The sequence below is a fragment of the Schistocerca gregaria genome, chromosome 9 (assembly GCF_023897955.1).
Source record: "Schistocerca gregaria isolate iqSchGreg1 chromosome 9, iqSchGreg1.2, whole genome shotgun sequence".
In the NCBI taxonomy this organism is placed as follows: Eukaryota; Metazoa; Arthropoda; class Insecta; order Orthoptera; family Acrididae; genus Schistocerca; species Schistocerca gregaria.
The window spans coordinates 197346346-197362375 of NC_064928.1; the positions used below are offsets into that span (position 1 = coordinate 197346346).

General features: G+C 38.4%; 1 protein-coding gene across 1 annotated transcript in view; it reads right to left on the reverse strand.

Annotated features, from left to right (window-relative positions):
- The window catches only part of LOC126291988 (zinc finger FYVE domain-containing protein 1-like), a 97881-nt gene that overhangs the window by 69404 nt on the left and 12447 nt on the right, over positions 1-16030 (reverse strand). Inside the window, exon 4 of the mRNA XM_049985761.1 lies at positions 8161-8372. Coding sequence (XP_049841718.1) covers positions 8161-8372 — 212 coding nt within the window. The remainder of the gene's footprint in view (positions 1-8160; positions 8373-16030) is intronic.

Genomic DNA, 16030 nt, shown 5'->3' on the forward strand with positions numbered 1-16030 from the left:
CACCATACCACTTTCAGCTGTCTTGAATTAAATGAAAAGAGTGAGCTGCAAATGGTGCTTGTCTTCTCCAGGTACTTGTGAAGGTGAGCAGATGAAATGAGATCTGTTCATGTTTTTGTAACAAATGTGCCAAAATAAATGATGAGCCTCGAAACACATTGGCATGGACTATATTATTCATTAACCAATTTAATAATTTTGTATCTATTTTTAAGTAGGAGACAAAAGAGAGAATACTGACACAAAGAAAAAGTTATGTTACACGTGGCAATGATTACAGGACTGAACTCTGAATCTCTGGTTTCAGTACTTGGTACAGAATTAATCTGAAGTAATAATTAACTATAATTTATGTGGAAACTAATTTATGCTTATGTCGTTTTCATACACACAGACTATTAAATAAAATTTTTGTCTAAATGGTTAGCCATTCTCTTGGAACCTACCAAGTTGCAGCTTCAAGTTCTTAAGTTCAACACATAGCCACTTTTGACAAGCAAGAAGAAGACAACACACATTGGTGACTACAATTGCTTATTGCAAAACTGTTATTCCATTTTTGAAGACAGAAAATTTGTTACTTACAACACCTACATCAGTTCTCTGCAAGACATGGTACAGTGTGTGGTGATGGCTACATATTCTACCAGAATCACTTCCCTCTCCTCCTGCTCTGTATTGGTTGCAGATGGTATGCAGGCAGAATACTGTCAACATCCTTCCATATGAACTGGAATTTCTATATTTTTATTTTCAACAGGGCGTTTGGAAACTCCTGTTGCAAACTTCTAGGACTTGTAGAGGAGAGCGAGTACATAATATTTTGAATAGGAACCAACATCCGGAAATGCACCATTTTTGTTCTATGGTGATTTCTCAATTCAGATGTGTAACTCCTACACCTCCACTGAGGGAAAGAGAAATGTCTTGTCCTGATGTGCAGTTGGGTTGACAGGATGGTTCTTGGAAGCTGTGCCACTGAATGTCCATCAGGAAATGCAGTTTCAGCAGGATGGTGCACCACCCCACTTCTCACATGGGGTTTGGAGACAACTCAGCAGATGATATAGTGAAAGATGTACAGGCTGAGATGGTCCAACTATGTTACCACTGTGATCACCAGGTTAGCTCCTATGGGCCACTTATTGTGGGGGGGGGGGGGGTCATATGTAAAGTTTAATTTATGAGACTCCTGTAGAGACAGATGAAGATCTGCTGGCATGAGTTCTGGCGACTGCACTAGAAATTGAAGAGACCCCAGGTGGGATGGAGAATGTGTTCCAGGACATGCTTCATTGGTATAATGTCTGTAGCAACTCTGGTGGTTGCCACACTGAACCACTGTTATAATGCATCAATATTGTAGGGTACATAAAGTATGCTGGGTTCTTTTTAGTTTCGGAATAATGTAAATAAGCAACGTTAAAGTGTTACTACAAACAAATTTGCTTAAATGATAAATGGAAATTTCATTATGTTTCCTTTTACACTGTTACCTAATAACTGGACTGTCATGCCTAATTCACTTTCTCAAGCAAAAAGTGGATAAGTTAAACATCTGAATTGAAACTATTGTAGAACAGAAATGGTACACCTCCAGACATAGGTTCCCATTCAAAAGATTATGTACTCCCTCCCTTCTAGTCTAAAGATTATTTACTCACTCCCCTCTTGAAGTCCCATAAGTTTATAATAGGAATTTCCGAATGCCCCACAGAAGAAGTTGTATGTTCTCCATTTGTTTTTGGACACAGTTTCCTGGAATTTTTAAATAAGATTCTCTGTGGCGCAACATATCTTTCCAAGGCTTTATCACTGTTGACTAAATGAACCCACAAAGAAGTGTGCATATCATCTTTGAAAGTTTTTTTTACCTCTTTCATGAGTGAATTGCTCATCCTTGGGAGTCTTCCAATAAATCGAAGTCTGGAATCGGTTACCCCCACATCCAGTGATAGTTACGTGGCCGTTTTGCTTTAAATCTCTGTAGACAGTTACTCCTAATTATTTAATGATTACAGCAACTGACTGGCAATTATGTAGCAAAACAATATTAGATCTTTTTACTGATTATGTGCATTACATTAAGTTAGACCAAGTCTCACCTGTCAATCTTAGCATCAAGTGCTGATCATCTGCAAGCCACATAGGGCTATAGATGTTACCTGGCAGGTTTTTATACACACCATGTTTGACTACTATACATACAAATGAGAGGGCCGAGTAATGGACAAGGAAACAAGCAAAGCTATATAAATAAAAATCAATTGACGCATCTACGAAAGATCACTACTAGCAAAAGGCTCGACTGATTTGGAAATTTAGATGGTATTTTTATATGAAAATCTCAATGAAAAATGTGCCTGCACTCTGACAGTTCCACTGCCACATGTTTTCATAACAACCAGTTCCACATTGAATATTGATATTTTGACTGAAAAAATACAATTGAAAGTGATATTTCAGTGTATTACATGTGGCGATATTATCTTTGGTGTGCTGCAAAGATTGATGTCAGTTCATAGTACTTTGGTGAGCTGCAAACATTCAAATGATTTCAGTTTGTGGTTTATTTCTTTGGAAAAAATGCCACTAGTGAGGCACTGAAATATTGGTTGGTGTACGCACCGTACAGGCTATCTACACGACTGTCAAGTCAATGGGCCAGTCAGAGAGCGTAGACATCATTTAGGGGCAAACTGAATAAGAATTTCTCATTATGTCCCACTATAAATCCAGAACAATGAACTCTGATTTATTTCATTTCAATAAGTTCATGATCTTACTGAAATTGTTCTGTTTCAGTTCACACAAATTCAAGTAAAGATTCAGTTGGATGAATTCCTTCTCAACCAACTGCCTGACTGACTAAACCACTGGAGATATAGACGTACATTATACAATAAACATTTTCCATTAAACTGGCTGTGGGAAAGAATATATTAAGCTGTGTTAAGAAAATGCATTGTTTTGCTTTCCTTTTTAACAGACAACAGGAAAGTTGTTTTTGTGGCTAACTTTATAATCCCACCTGTTCGCAGACTCAAACCAAGCTAAATACTGTCATTAAGCCACTATTCTCACAGATATAGCCACTAGTGAGGCACTGAAATATACCACATATACTAATTTTGGCAACCGATTTACCCATTCACTGTGATTTGCATTTCCAATCAAGGTTGCATTTGCAATAATAATAAATAATGTCAGAGAGTGAGGGGAGGAGGAGATGGATGTAAAGAAGAGAGAGGAGAATATGTACAAAGAGACGAGGGAAGAGGTGATGGATAAGAAAAGTGTGTGATAAGAGACTTACAGGGAGCGAAGGGAAGGTGATGAACAGAGATGGAGGTAGGGGGTGGAGGGTTGGGGAGGAGGGGCAGGACAAAGGGAGGGGGAGAGAGAAAGTGGGGGAGGGGGGAGAGGAGGAGATTAGGACATTCACTAGTCAGTTCACTAGTAATCCTAACATACATAGGTTGGAAACCAATGGTTTTCGTGACATGACGTGTTATATCAACACCTTATAACAGAGTCCCTGATGATCCAGTCTGCAGATATGCACTTGAGGACAAACACATTACAACAAGTGTTCCTCTTGGCCACTGTCCTCATGTGAAGACAGGCTACAGCATGACTCCTCATCAGTGCCCATACATGTTCCAAAATTCCAGGTGTGCCCCAAATGCATCAATAATCACCCACAATGCATTCCCAAAGTATTGACACTATTGATAGGGCTGGAATACACCAAAGCTTTTAAACATCCCACACAAAAAAATCCAACAGGTTCAAGTTGGAGGATCTAGGAGGTCACAGTACTGGTGAGCCACAACTGATAACACCAGAAACATGAAAAGTATGCTAGTACACCATCACACATTCATCCTTCCACCACACAGAATGTCACCCAAATACTCTATTAGCTTATGGTGCAGGAAATGAAGGTACACATGGACAGTAAGTTGCCAAGGTATGAAATGTGGCAATATCAGGGAAACCATTCATTTGCAGACTTATGGTTATTAGGATTATTCACTTGTTCCATTGTCCTTTACTCAGCTCTTTCATTTGTACACAGGATAGTCAAACACACTGTATATTGTTCATAGTAGCAGTCAAGCTACACGACCTTGAAGCACAGAGGATGTGACATTCGTAAATATTATGTTTAGTCTGATGAAGTCTCGAATCCAATAGTGAATCTGTTCAAATATTCTGTTAGCAAGTATTTTGTTTAGTGCGGAACTATACTGAAGATTTTCTGAAAGTCAAGAAATGTGGTATCAACATTTACCTACCTACTGTTGTAAGGATCTTGAAAACCAGTGAATTAGCGAGACTGTACCTTCCAGTGCAAGACAAAAACATACACACAGTAAACAGTTATGTGATTGTGTGAATTCAATTGAAGAAATTTTACCATTGCTATAGAGACTCAATTACAACATTTTTGCTTCTGTGAATGTATTTCTTTTGAGTAAAACTCTTGTCTCTAAATCACTGTCCCATACAGCTCATTACTGGAAGAACCTGGAATCGAAATCTCAGCCATAAGGCTGTTATTCCTATCAAATCATTTCCTGTGCCCTGGGTTTCAAGAAGGATTTTTGTGTGTCGTGCATGTATTCAGACGAAGGACCTTTTATGAGACTACATCTAATGAGCAAGAGAACGTAAGGGTGCTGCAGAGTGAGGAGTGTGGTTTAATTTTATCTCACAGCTCTCTAACACCTTCAGCAATTTGTTGTTGCACCTCAATGATAAATATAGGGCTCCTACAGCAAATGATTTTGAGTTGGAATGTCATCAATTTCAATACATATAATTTTTAATGTTTTCCAGAATAAGTGTACTTAGTACTAAACACAAGCTGATTTTGGCACTAGAAATTATCTTACTTTCAGTTTCCCACCATTCATGTTGCAGAAAGATATGGCACAATACTAAGTTTGATGGAACAATAAGTTACAATGAAACAGTGACAACAGTTAATGTGTAGACACTCATCATTTGTCAGAATGAAAACCAATGGAAGTATTTACATTAATTTACGAACTGCTTGGAATGATTCCAGATTTTGGCGATGTGTGTTTCTGAATGTTTAATCTTATGCGTGAAGATTAAATGAATCCATTTTTTCTGCATTGCTGTTTTTCTTCAAGAAAAAATTATTGCTTGCCAAATTTTGAATGGTTTCTCATTTTTATATACACACACATGAAAGAACAAAAATAGGGAAGGTGGGTTTTAAAACATTATAAAATACTGCCTTATGATACAAAATTTGCATGTTGTAAAAATTAATTAGTCAATCATTGTTTTTATACTCTGTGATTTCCAAAGGACAACGCAATTTTTGAAGACTATACAGGACTCAGCTTCCATATTTCATTTCTTTTGTTCTTTTACCTACACACAATTGAAAATGACAAAGTCTAGGCTGTAAAAGGCAGTGAGCTTAGTTACAGAAGTTTATTGTGCTTAGTTCCTCAACGTTATGCCGATCAGTGTTCAATCAGCTGTGCTGTCCAGGATTCTGTGTGAAATTACTTATCTTAAATTTTGGTTGAATAAATGTTTGTCAGTGATATGCAACACGCTACCTTCATATATGACCAGGTACTACAAGGCTTCATTCCTGCAGAGCTTTAGTTACCATCTTAAATGGGCAGTTGTATACATCACTAAAGCACAGGATAAACAATCTGCACAAGTTACCTTTCCATGGTTATAGTGAAGTTCCTTTATAAATATCAAAATAGTGCCAATTGGTATGTCCTGATACCTACGTAAGGCATATAATCGTGTGGATCACAGTATTCTCACAGATAAACTAAAATTTTTATGAGCTTTATGAGAAAGTACTGACTAACAATGGGAAACAAGGAAATTATTGGCACAATCTGACAAGAAGAAGGAACTAGTCGGTAAACACATTCTGACTTGTCAAGGGATCACCAATTTAGTACTGGAAGAGAAAGAGAAAAAGAGAGAGAGAGAGAGAGAGAGAGAGAGAGAAAGAGAGAGAGTGGGGGGGGGGGGGGGGGGAGGGAGGAGGGAGAGGGGATAAAAATTATAGAGGGAAAGTAACAGATTTGTACAGTAAGCAGATTCAGAAGGATGAAGGATGTAAGTTGCAGCAGTTACTCGGAGATGATTAGACTTGCGCAGGATAGAGCAGCTTGGAGTGCTGCAACAAACCAGTCTTCGGACAGAAGACAACAACAACAACGTGAAACTAATGGTATAACCAACTGATGGATAATGTCATATGTAAGCAAAAGAATGCAGAAAGCTGCACTTAGTAATTCAACCAATGTAGCCCAGGGACATTATTTTGACTGAGGAGAAATCACGTATCAGGTTCCCCTAGGTTCAAACGAGAGCCCACTATTGTTCCTCATATGTGTAGACGATCTTTTGTCTAATATGCAACAAGCAGAATTAGTTCTTTTTGCAGATGACACTAGAATTGTAATCAATCCAAGCATACATACAGTAACAGAAGAAATGGTAAACAGTGTTCTTCAAAATATCATTGACTGGTTTTCAGTAAATGGTCTCACCATCAATTTTAAAAAGACACAACACATTCAATTCTGCACATACAGGGGTAGAATAGCAGTGATAAGTATAACACATGGTGGGGATATAATAAATATAGTGGAAACTTCAAAAGTCTTCGGTGTCCATAGTGATGAGAATTTAAAATGGAAAAAGAACATTTTAGCCCTTTTAGTAGTTCAGTCACATTCATGCTTAGAATCACTGCAAATCTTGGGGGCAGACAGATCAATAGCTCGACACACTTCCCATATTTTCATTCAATGTTGGCATATGAAACTGAAGTTTGTTGTAAATAATCCACTGCAGTTCAAAAGGAACAACGATGTACATAATTACAGTACCAGAAAGAAAAATGACATTCATTACTCCACATTAAGTTTGTCTTTAGCTCAAAAAAGAGTGTGCACAATGCTGTGATATATATTTGATAACTTAATCAGTGATATAAGAATGTCTGACAGACAGCACAGTAAAACTTGAAAACCAACTGAAAAAGTTGCTCCTTGACAACTCCTACTATTCTGTAGAACAACTTATATTACTGCAATGTGAAAAACGTGGTGGGTAAGAATTACTAATTCCCATAAACAGTTTAAAAAAGCACACAATGATTACAAATATTCAGCGTGCAGCCACATTTGCAAATTAATGTGCAATGTAAATATAAAATGACTGTTTGTACAACATTACAATTTATGGTGCAAGTGATTCATGGAACTTTAAACTAACTAAATATTGCAAAAATGTTACCGATTGCCCTGGAGAGGAAAGGCAGAAAATTTTGCACGTCTTTAACTCCAAGACTAAATGAAAAACATACATTCACCTTTCTTTAAATAAACAAGACATTGAAATACTGTGTTGTGCATTTCTGTTGGTGCACCAGGAGACAATGTTCGTGAAACATAAGCTTTTATCATGTAGTACATAATAACTATTATTATTCAACCTCGATTAGTACTCAGCTAACATCTAAGTATGTTGGAGTGGATGAAGTGCAGTGGAGTGGTACAATTAGAGAAGACTAAAATTTCTAGAAAGTAATGGTTTCTGTATTAAAACAAATTCAAAAGGTTTCTGTATTAAAACATATCCAAAGGTGAACTTAAACCTTCAATTTTCATTTGAGTGCCTACAAACTGCTCAGAGCTTTCTCTATGTTCCTTCTCTATATCACAATTTGTTGTTTTCTCCCTTAACCATTTAAAAATGATTAATAGTTATCAAAGTAATCTACAGAGAACATCTGGCAAAGCTGCATCCCTATAATAATGTATTTTGTTATTCATTACACAGCCATGCAATTCCTCCCTCATATTCAGTCTACAGAATATGATGTTTGAATTAACAAAATAACTAAACTGATGTACATGGTAGATACTAATGGCAGTGTGCAATACAAAATCAACATTCAGTACTTTACAACACACAATAGGCAATCACCCAATCAAAGATTAAAAGTTACCAGGAAAAGAGGCACCACAACAACAATAATAATAAAAGTATGCAATGAAAGCTTAATCTTGTTGACCTAGTTTGGCACTTGTCTTTTAGGCTCATCATTGCACACTACATGCACAGAAATGTTACCTTCAGAGTGTGGAAGACCAGTGCAGGAGGCCGTGGGGACCTGACAGAAGAGTTGTCTAATTCTGACCGCACGGCAAACCTCAGGGGCCCAAAGTCAGTAGCCTGGTTCACCGTCTGGATGCCCACATAGTGCAGCGAGCTGAAGGCGTCCATCTCGAGGCCGCACTGTGCAAACCTGGTCCGCAGCACGTCCTCGGGGGTTTCGTCTAATGCTGTGGACACGACACAGAGCTTTGTTCACAACTAGTGGACAATGAAAGTAGAGTGCAGAAACACAGGGAAAGAAGGCCATAACATCCATGTATATAATTCAACAACGAAGGCAGAAAACCCAAAGGATTGAAGATCAAACAATCTTTAAATATATTGCACAGTACTAGTACTGGAACACATTTTGTCACCGAGTGGAAACTTAAGGTTGCTTCGACTTGAAATAGAACAAGACAGAATGGACTGTCAAATTATTCCACAATGCATTTCAAAACAAAGCGTTCATACAACAGAATGGACTGCAATGGGATGTCAATGTCAATGTCCCTCAAGAAGAAAGTACTGATGTTGACTTTGGTGGGGGGGAACAATGTCACCGCCTGCTGATGTTGGAAGTTAACCTATTTTTGTTAGCTCGCTCTCGGTTTTGTGCTTTTGAGCTTTTATTTTAATTATTTTGCTTTTTCTCGTGACATGCTGAAAATATTCCGTGGCAATTTGCATATTTTTTACATTGAAGGTTCTTCCTCATGGGAGGCGAAAAATGATTTAGATTTTACAATAACTCAACAGAGCTGACACCTACAACATATATAAATAGGAACATCAATTGATGAAGAAATGAATAACCACTTTTTGAGTGAAAAAGCCAGCTCTAGTAGAGGAAAATACAATTCTTTTTAACATTAATTTCTGGATTGGGAAAAAAAAACAATGGATAAAGTTAGCAGGCTCTATTTATTCCCTTATAAATACTGTTTGTATTTGTGTGTATATATTTTCACTAACAAATGTCCATGTTTTGAAATGATGTTTCGCTTCGCAGTAGTGTACTATACAAAACAGATCAAGAACATCTGTTATGGAATTTGCTTTGGCCAAAGATAAACTTTGTCATTGCTAGTTCCTTAATGCTGATACTATATTCTAAACTTCTGTCTGGTTTGGTGGTGGTCTAAATGAACTGATGATGTGTTGACATTCCGTCTACTGTGAACACTCCATAGTTTGATGTGTTGTTGCCTGAAGTTCTGTCCACATTCTGTGTGAATTGGCTTTTAACCAGTTTCATGAAGGACACAATTCCAGAACAAAATTTCACTCCAATGTGGACTCTACAAAGAAATAAAACATCCTAGCATTTATGGACAATGAGACCCTCACATTGTATCAGCAACACTTGTATCGACTGAGCTGACCAATCATAGCTCATTGCCCAATACCAATTTTCTGTTAGGAAGAGTCCATATGTTACAGTCAGTTTGTGCAGACACAGAGTGCCACAAATTCTGTGTGACCACAAAATTCAGTGTGCTGTTTATCTGTTGCCTATAGGCCTGAACTAGAACTAATCATCTTCACAGCAGCTAACCTAACTTTAAACCTATTGTAACATCATTACTACAACAGTAGTGTAGCCACTGTTTGATAACAGAGGAACAGGCAGTATTTCCTATTCATCTTTTTGTCCTGAGGGCGAGGGAGGGAAAAAAAATCAAGAGGAAAGAAAGAAAGGTGTCTTACGCAAAAGTCACATTCTAGATTCAAACTGAAGAGAGAATGTCCACAGCGCACCTTGACCCCCTCACAATGTATAGAAAGATAAGAACAGGCTAGGTCACTTTCTATTTTAGTGAATACCAGTTTTTGACACTTTTTTAGATCATCCTCAGATCTATTAATTACTATTTATCATGGAGCATGTTAACAGCCAGCAACGATTCACTTTTAATGACTGTATTACAGAAACTGAACTTTACGTAACTTTGAAATCCTCTGCAAGATTCCAAGAGATAAGAAAAGACTGAGATGATGAGCTAATCGAAGACAGGCAAATAATATAAATAATACACATAGCCTACACAAACGCACATAGCGAAAGGCTGTAATGCATGAAAATTCTCCAAAAGACTTTTATCCAACAGTGGGTGTCAAATGGCTGATGTGATGAATGTGAGATCAGCTGCCTTTGTTACTAAATGTACAACATGTTTTTCTGTAACAATATTTGTATTAAAAACTGGCAGAAGTAAAGCTGTGAGTACCGGGAGTGAGTCGTGCTTCGGTAGCTCAGACGGTAGAGCACTTGCCCGCGAAAGGCAAAGGTCCCGAGTTCGAGTCTCGGTCGGGCACACAGTTTTAATCAGCCAGGAAGTTTCATATCAGCGCGCACTCCGCTGCAGAGTGAAAATCTCATTCAATATTTGTATTGTGTTCATTCATCCTGATCTGGCTTTTCATTCCAGTTCATTCCGTGTGTGTGACAAGATGGTTGGCAGTTAACGCTGTAGTGTGCTCCATTCTTGTGTGTCGTGTAACTTCAATCACACAGTACAAAAATGTAAGATAGCTTTAAGATATAAATGGTGGCTTATAAGTATGGACCAACTGGCTGCAGATGTGTAAATTTCGCATTGCTTTATAAATGCTCTCATAAGACAACTACTGTCATACCTTGTGCACAGGCACCATTTGCAATCTTTGCAGCACTTTCTGCTGTTTACACTCTAAGGTTGAAATGTTTAATACACAGGAAACTCCCATTAACCATGACACATGGACTGATGTGCAGTTTTTCACAGCACAGAACACATTTGCTGCAAACTTTACCACTGTCAGATTTCAGAGCTATATGGACGAGGATCCTCTCACTGGGGCAACAAGTCATGGGTCATAGGACTCTGGCCTATGTGAAGAGGAGTGACGAGGACCTCATCCTGACTGTGTGGCTGGAAGAAGGTACATCATGGATTTTACAAGATGCAACTTATTCAGGAAGGGCAAGTCTACAATAACAGCCATAGCCACATTTATTCAAGCAGTATTGAATAAACTTGCTGATGGAAACAAAGTTATTGGCACCTTTCTAGACCTATCTAAGGCTTTTGATACTGTAAATCAATCCATTCTTCTACATAAGTTCGGAACTTACAGGGTCGGAGGAGTGGCTTTAGATATGTTACGATCGTACCTTGCTGACAGGAGACAATGTGTTAAGTTGTATCAACAACCCAGGGACTTATACAAACATTAAGATCATCTTATAAAATTCTGAACTGTGGAGTCCATCAGGGAAGTATTATTGGGCCTTTTCTGTTCACTGTGTACATCAATGATATAATAATTCCAAAAAATGCAGACCTTGTGAATTATGCCGACAACATCTCCTTCATAAGCTGGGGCCCTACAAGACAGCTAGCAGTGCAAAATAATATGAAGAACACTAGTCTCATCACAGAATATATGACTAAAAATAAATTGGCATTAAATAAGGAAAAGACAATTATAATGGAGTTTATGCTAAATTACAAATCAAGACTAGTGGATAATGAGCCAGAATTATCAATTGAAACAATTGATAAACATAAATTCCTGAGTATTATAGTTGATGAACATCTTACACGGAAGGAGCACATCAGCTACATGTGTAAAAAATCTTGTGTAATACCTACCTGCTAAAACGCGTTTCTAGTGTAATGGCGTCACCAGTCTTAAGACAAATCTATTTTGGTATCATACACTCCCACCTACAACACGGTATTGAGATTTGGTGCGGGGCACCAACGGTATACATGGATAGGGCTTTTAGAGCCCAGAAGAGAGCAATTACAATAATAGCAAATATTAGTAAATGTCAATCCTGTAGAGAGTACTTCATTAAGTATAATATACTAACAGCGTAGTCATTGTATGTTCTAAGGACTACACTGTTTGTAAAAGAAAATATGGAGCACAGTATAATAAATAGAGATACCCACAGTTATAATACAAGGAAGAAAGAGGATTACCACATAAAATTCAGAAATAAAAAAGCAACCAATCATAATCCATTTCCTGCTGGAAGATTTTTTTTACAACAGAGTGCCAAATACCATAAAAATGTTAAAAGGAAAAATATTTAAAATAAAATTAAAGCAGGTGTTAATTGCTAAATTTTTGTACTCTATCAAGGATTTTTAATGTTGTATGTACTTTATTTCTACTACTAAACTATTATTATTGTTCATGTATGTACTGACACTGTCCACGAGTGTAAAAGTTATTATGGACAAATAAACTATTATTATCATTATTGTCTGTCACTTCCAGCCACTCTTCTTCCCATTAACACACAACTCAGCATTGAGGCAATAGCATGCATTGATTGTGGCACATTGAAGTATCTGAGAACAGTGACACACCTCCTTGGCTGCTACATCCACCCTTTTGTTCCCCATAATACTCAGAGCACTTAGGGAGCCAGAACAGATGAGGAATTCAGCCCTCTGAACACATATCATTTCCTCCAGTCCCACAGGATTATATATAACTCTGCATCAAAAACAGTAAAGTCTTGAAGCAGTCAGATTTTGAAGACACAATCAGGGAAAACAACAGAGCAATCAATGGAGTCCACATCTACATCTACAGAGATACACCACAAACCACCGTTTGATGCGTGATGGAGGGCACCCTGCACCACTACTCGTCAATCCCCCTCCTGTTCCACTCGCAAACAGAGTGAGGAAGAAACAATTGCCTGTATGACTCCATATGAGCCTTATTTATCTCATCTTATCTTCTTGGTTCTTACACACAATGTAGGTTGGCAGCAGTAGGATCATTCAGCAGTCAGCTTCAGATGCCAGTTCTCCAAAGTTTCTCAATAGTGTTTCTCGAAAAGAATGTCACCTTCCCACCAGGGATCCCCACTGAGTTCCCGAAGCATCTCCGTAACACTTATGTTGTGTTTGAACCTACCAGTAACAAATTTAGCAGCCCGCCTCTGAATTGCTTTGATGTCTTCCTTCAATCTGACGGATACCAAACACTCGAGCGGTACTTAAGAATAGGTTGCACCAGCATCCTACATGCTGTATCCTTTACTAGTGAACCACTCTTTCCTAAAATTCTCCCAATAAACCGAAGTCTACCATTTCATTCCCTTACAGTTTTAACATGCTCATTACACCTCACATGGCTCTGTAACATTATGGCCAGATATTTAAATGATTTGACTGTGTCAAGCAGCACACTTTTTATACTGTATCCGAACAATACATGTTTGATCTTCCTACTCATACACATTAACTACATTTTTTCCACATTTAGGGCTGGCTGCCATTCATCATACCAACTGGAAATTTTGTCCAATTGATCTTTTATCTTCCAACAGTCGCTCAACTTCGATACCTTACCTTACACTATGACATCATCAGCAAAAAAACTGCAGACAGCTACCCACCATGTCCACCAAATCATTTATGTATACAGGGTGTTACAAAAAGGTACGGCCAAACTTTCAGGAAACATTCCTCACACACAAAGAAAGAAAATATGTTATGTGGACATGTGTCCAGAAACACTTACTTTCCATGTTGGAGCTCATTTTGTTACTTCTCTTCAAATCACATTAATCATGGAATGGTAACACACAGCAACAGAACGTACCAGCGAGACTTCAAACACTTTGTTACAGGAAATGTTCAAAATGTCCTCCGTTAGCAAGGATACACGCATCCACTCTCTGTCGCATGGAATCCTTGATGCGCTGATGCAGCCCTGGAGTATGGCATATTGTATCACAGCCATCCACAATACGTGCACGAAGAGTCTCTACATTTGGTACCAGTGTTGCGTAGACAAGAGCTTTCAAATGCCCCCATAAATGAATGTCAAGAGGGTTGAGGTCAGGAGAGCGTGGAGGCCATGGAATTGGTCCGCCTCTACCAATCCATCGGTCACCGAATCTGTTGTTGAGAAGCATACGAACACTTCGACTGAAATGTGCAGGAGCTCCATCATGCATGAACCACATGTTGCGTCGGACTTGTAAAGGCACATGTTCTAGCAGCACAGGTAGAGTATCCCATATGAAATCATGATAACGTGCTCCATTGAGCATAGGTGGAAGAACATGGGGCCCAATCAAGACATCACCAACAATGCCTGCCCGTACTGTAGGGCAATGAGTCGCATGTCAACACAAGCAGCGAAGTCAACATTACCTTCCTCCAATTGGGCCAACTAGTGGTGAATCGAGAAACTAAAATGAGCTCTAACATGGAAATTAAGCATTTCCGGACACGTGTCCACATAACATCTTTTCTTTATTTGTGTGTGAGGAATGTTTCCTGAAGGTTTGGCCGTACCTTTTTGTAACACCCTGTACAGAGAACAACAGCGGTCCTATCGCACTTCCCTGCATTCCGTTGCTCGAATTCACAACTTACTCAGATCCTATGGGTGGGACCAAGCACACCAACTGCCACAGAGCTCAGACTTTCACTGAAGATGTTTCTAATTAGTCAATTAGTAGAAAATAATAATAAATGTTTAAGTAATGCAGTAAACTATGTACGATAATATTTAAAGATGTAAATTCTAAAATAAATAATTATTATGTAAGCCACTGTTCTCAAGCTGCAAACTGTACAATCAAAGAGTAGTTGTCAGTGTCGTGTGTTGCGGGCAGCAACAGGCTGATCGCAGATTTAATCAGGGGCAATGTGTCAGCAGGACTTGCTAGTTTTTGCATGTGATATAATTACAAATTAACAATTTGTTCCTTTATTTGTGCTGTAAAACTTTGCTTCTTACCAAATTTCATGACTCTACGTCATCAGAAAGTACCATATATGCTTTGATAAATGAGCCGAAACAATGCCCCGGGAGTAGAAAACATTCCATTAGAATTACTGACGGCCTTGGGAGAGCCAGTCCTGACAAAACTCTACCATCTGGTGTGACAGATGTACGAGACAGGCGAAATTCCCCTCAGACTTCAAGAAGAATATAGTAATTCCAATCCCAAAGAAAGCAAGTGTTGACAGATGTGAAAATTACCGAACTATCTGTTTAAAAAGTCACAGCTCCAAAATACTAATGCAAATTCGTTACAGATGAATGGAAAAACTGGTAGAAGCTGACCTCGGGGAAGATCAGTTTGGATTCCATATAAACGCTGGAACACGTGAGGCAATACTGACCTTACGACTTAGCTTAGAAAATAGATTAAGGAAAGGCAAAACTACGTTTCTAGCATTCGTAGACTTGGAGAAAGCTTTTGACAATGTTGACTGGAATACTCTCTTTAAAATTCTAAAGGTGGCAGGGGTAAAATACAGGGAGCAAAAGGCTATTTACAATTTGTACAGAAACCAGATGGCAGTCATAAGTCGAGGGATATGAAAGGGAAGCAGTGGTTGGGAAGGGAGTGAGACAGGGTTGTAGTTTGTACCCGATGTAGTTCAATCTATACGTTGAGCAAGCAGTAAACTTTGAGGTTCGCCGATGACATTGTAATTCTGTCAGAGACGGCAAAGGACCTGGAAGAGCAGCTGAACGGAATGGACAGTGTCTTGAAAGGGGGATACAAGGTGAACAACAACAAAAGCAAAACAAGGATAATGGGGTGTAGTCGAATTAAGTCGGGTGATGCCGAGGGAATTAGATTAGGAAATGGGACACTTAAAGAAGTAAAGGATTTTTGCTATTTGGGGAGCAAAATAACTGATGATGGTGGAAGTAGAGAGCATATAAAATGTTGACTGGCAATGGCAAGGAAAGCGTTTCTGAAAAAGAGAAATTTGTTAACATCGAGTATAGATTTAAGTGTCTGGAAGTCATTTCTGAAAGTATTTGTATGGAGTGTAGCCATGTATGGAAGTGAAACATGGGA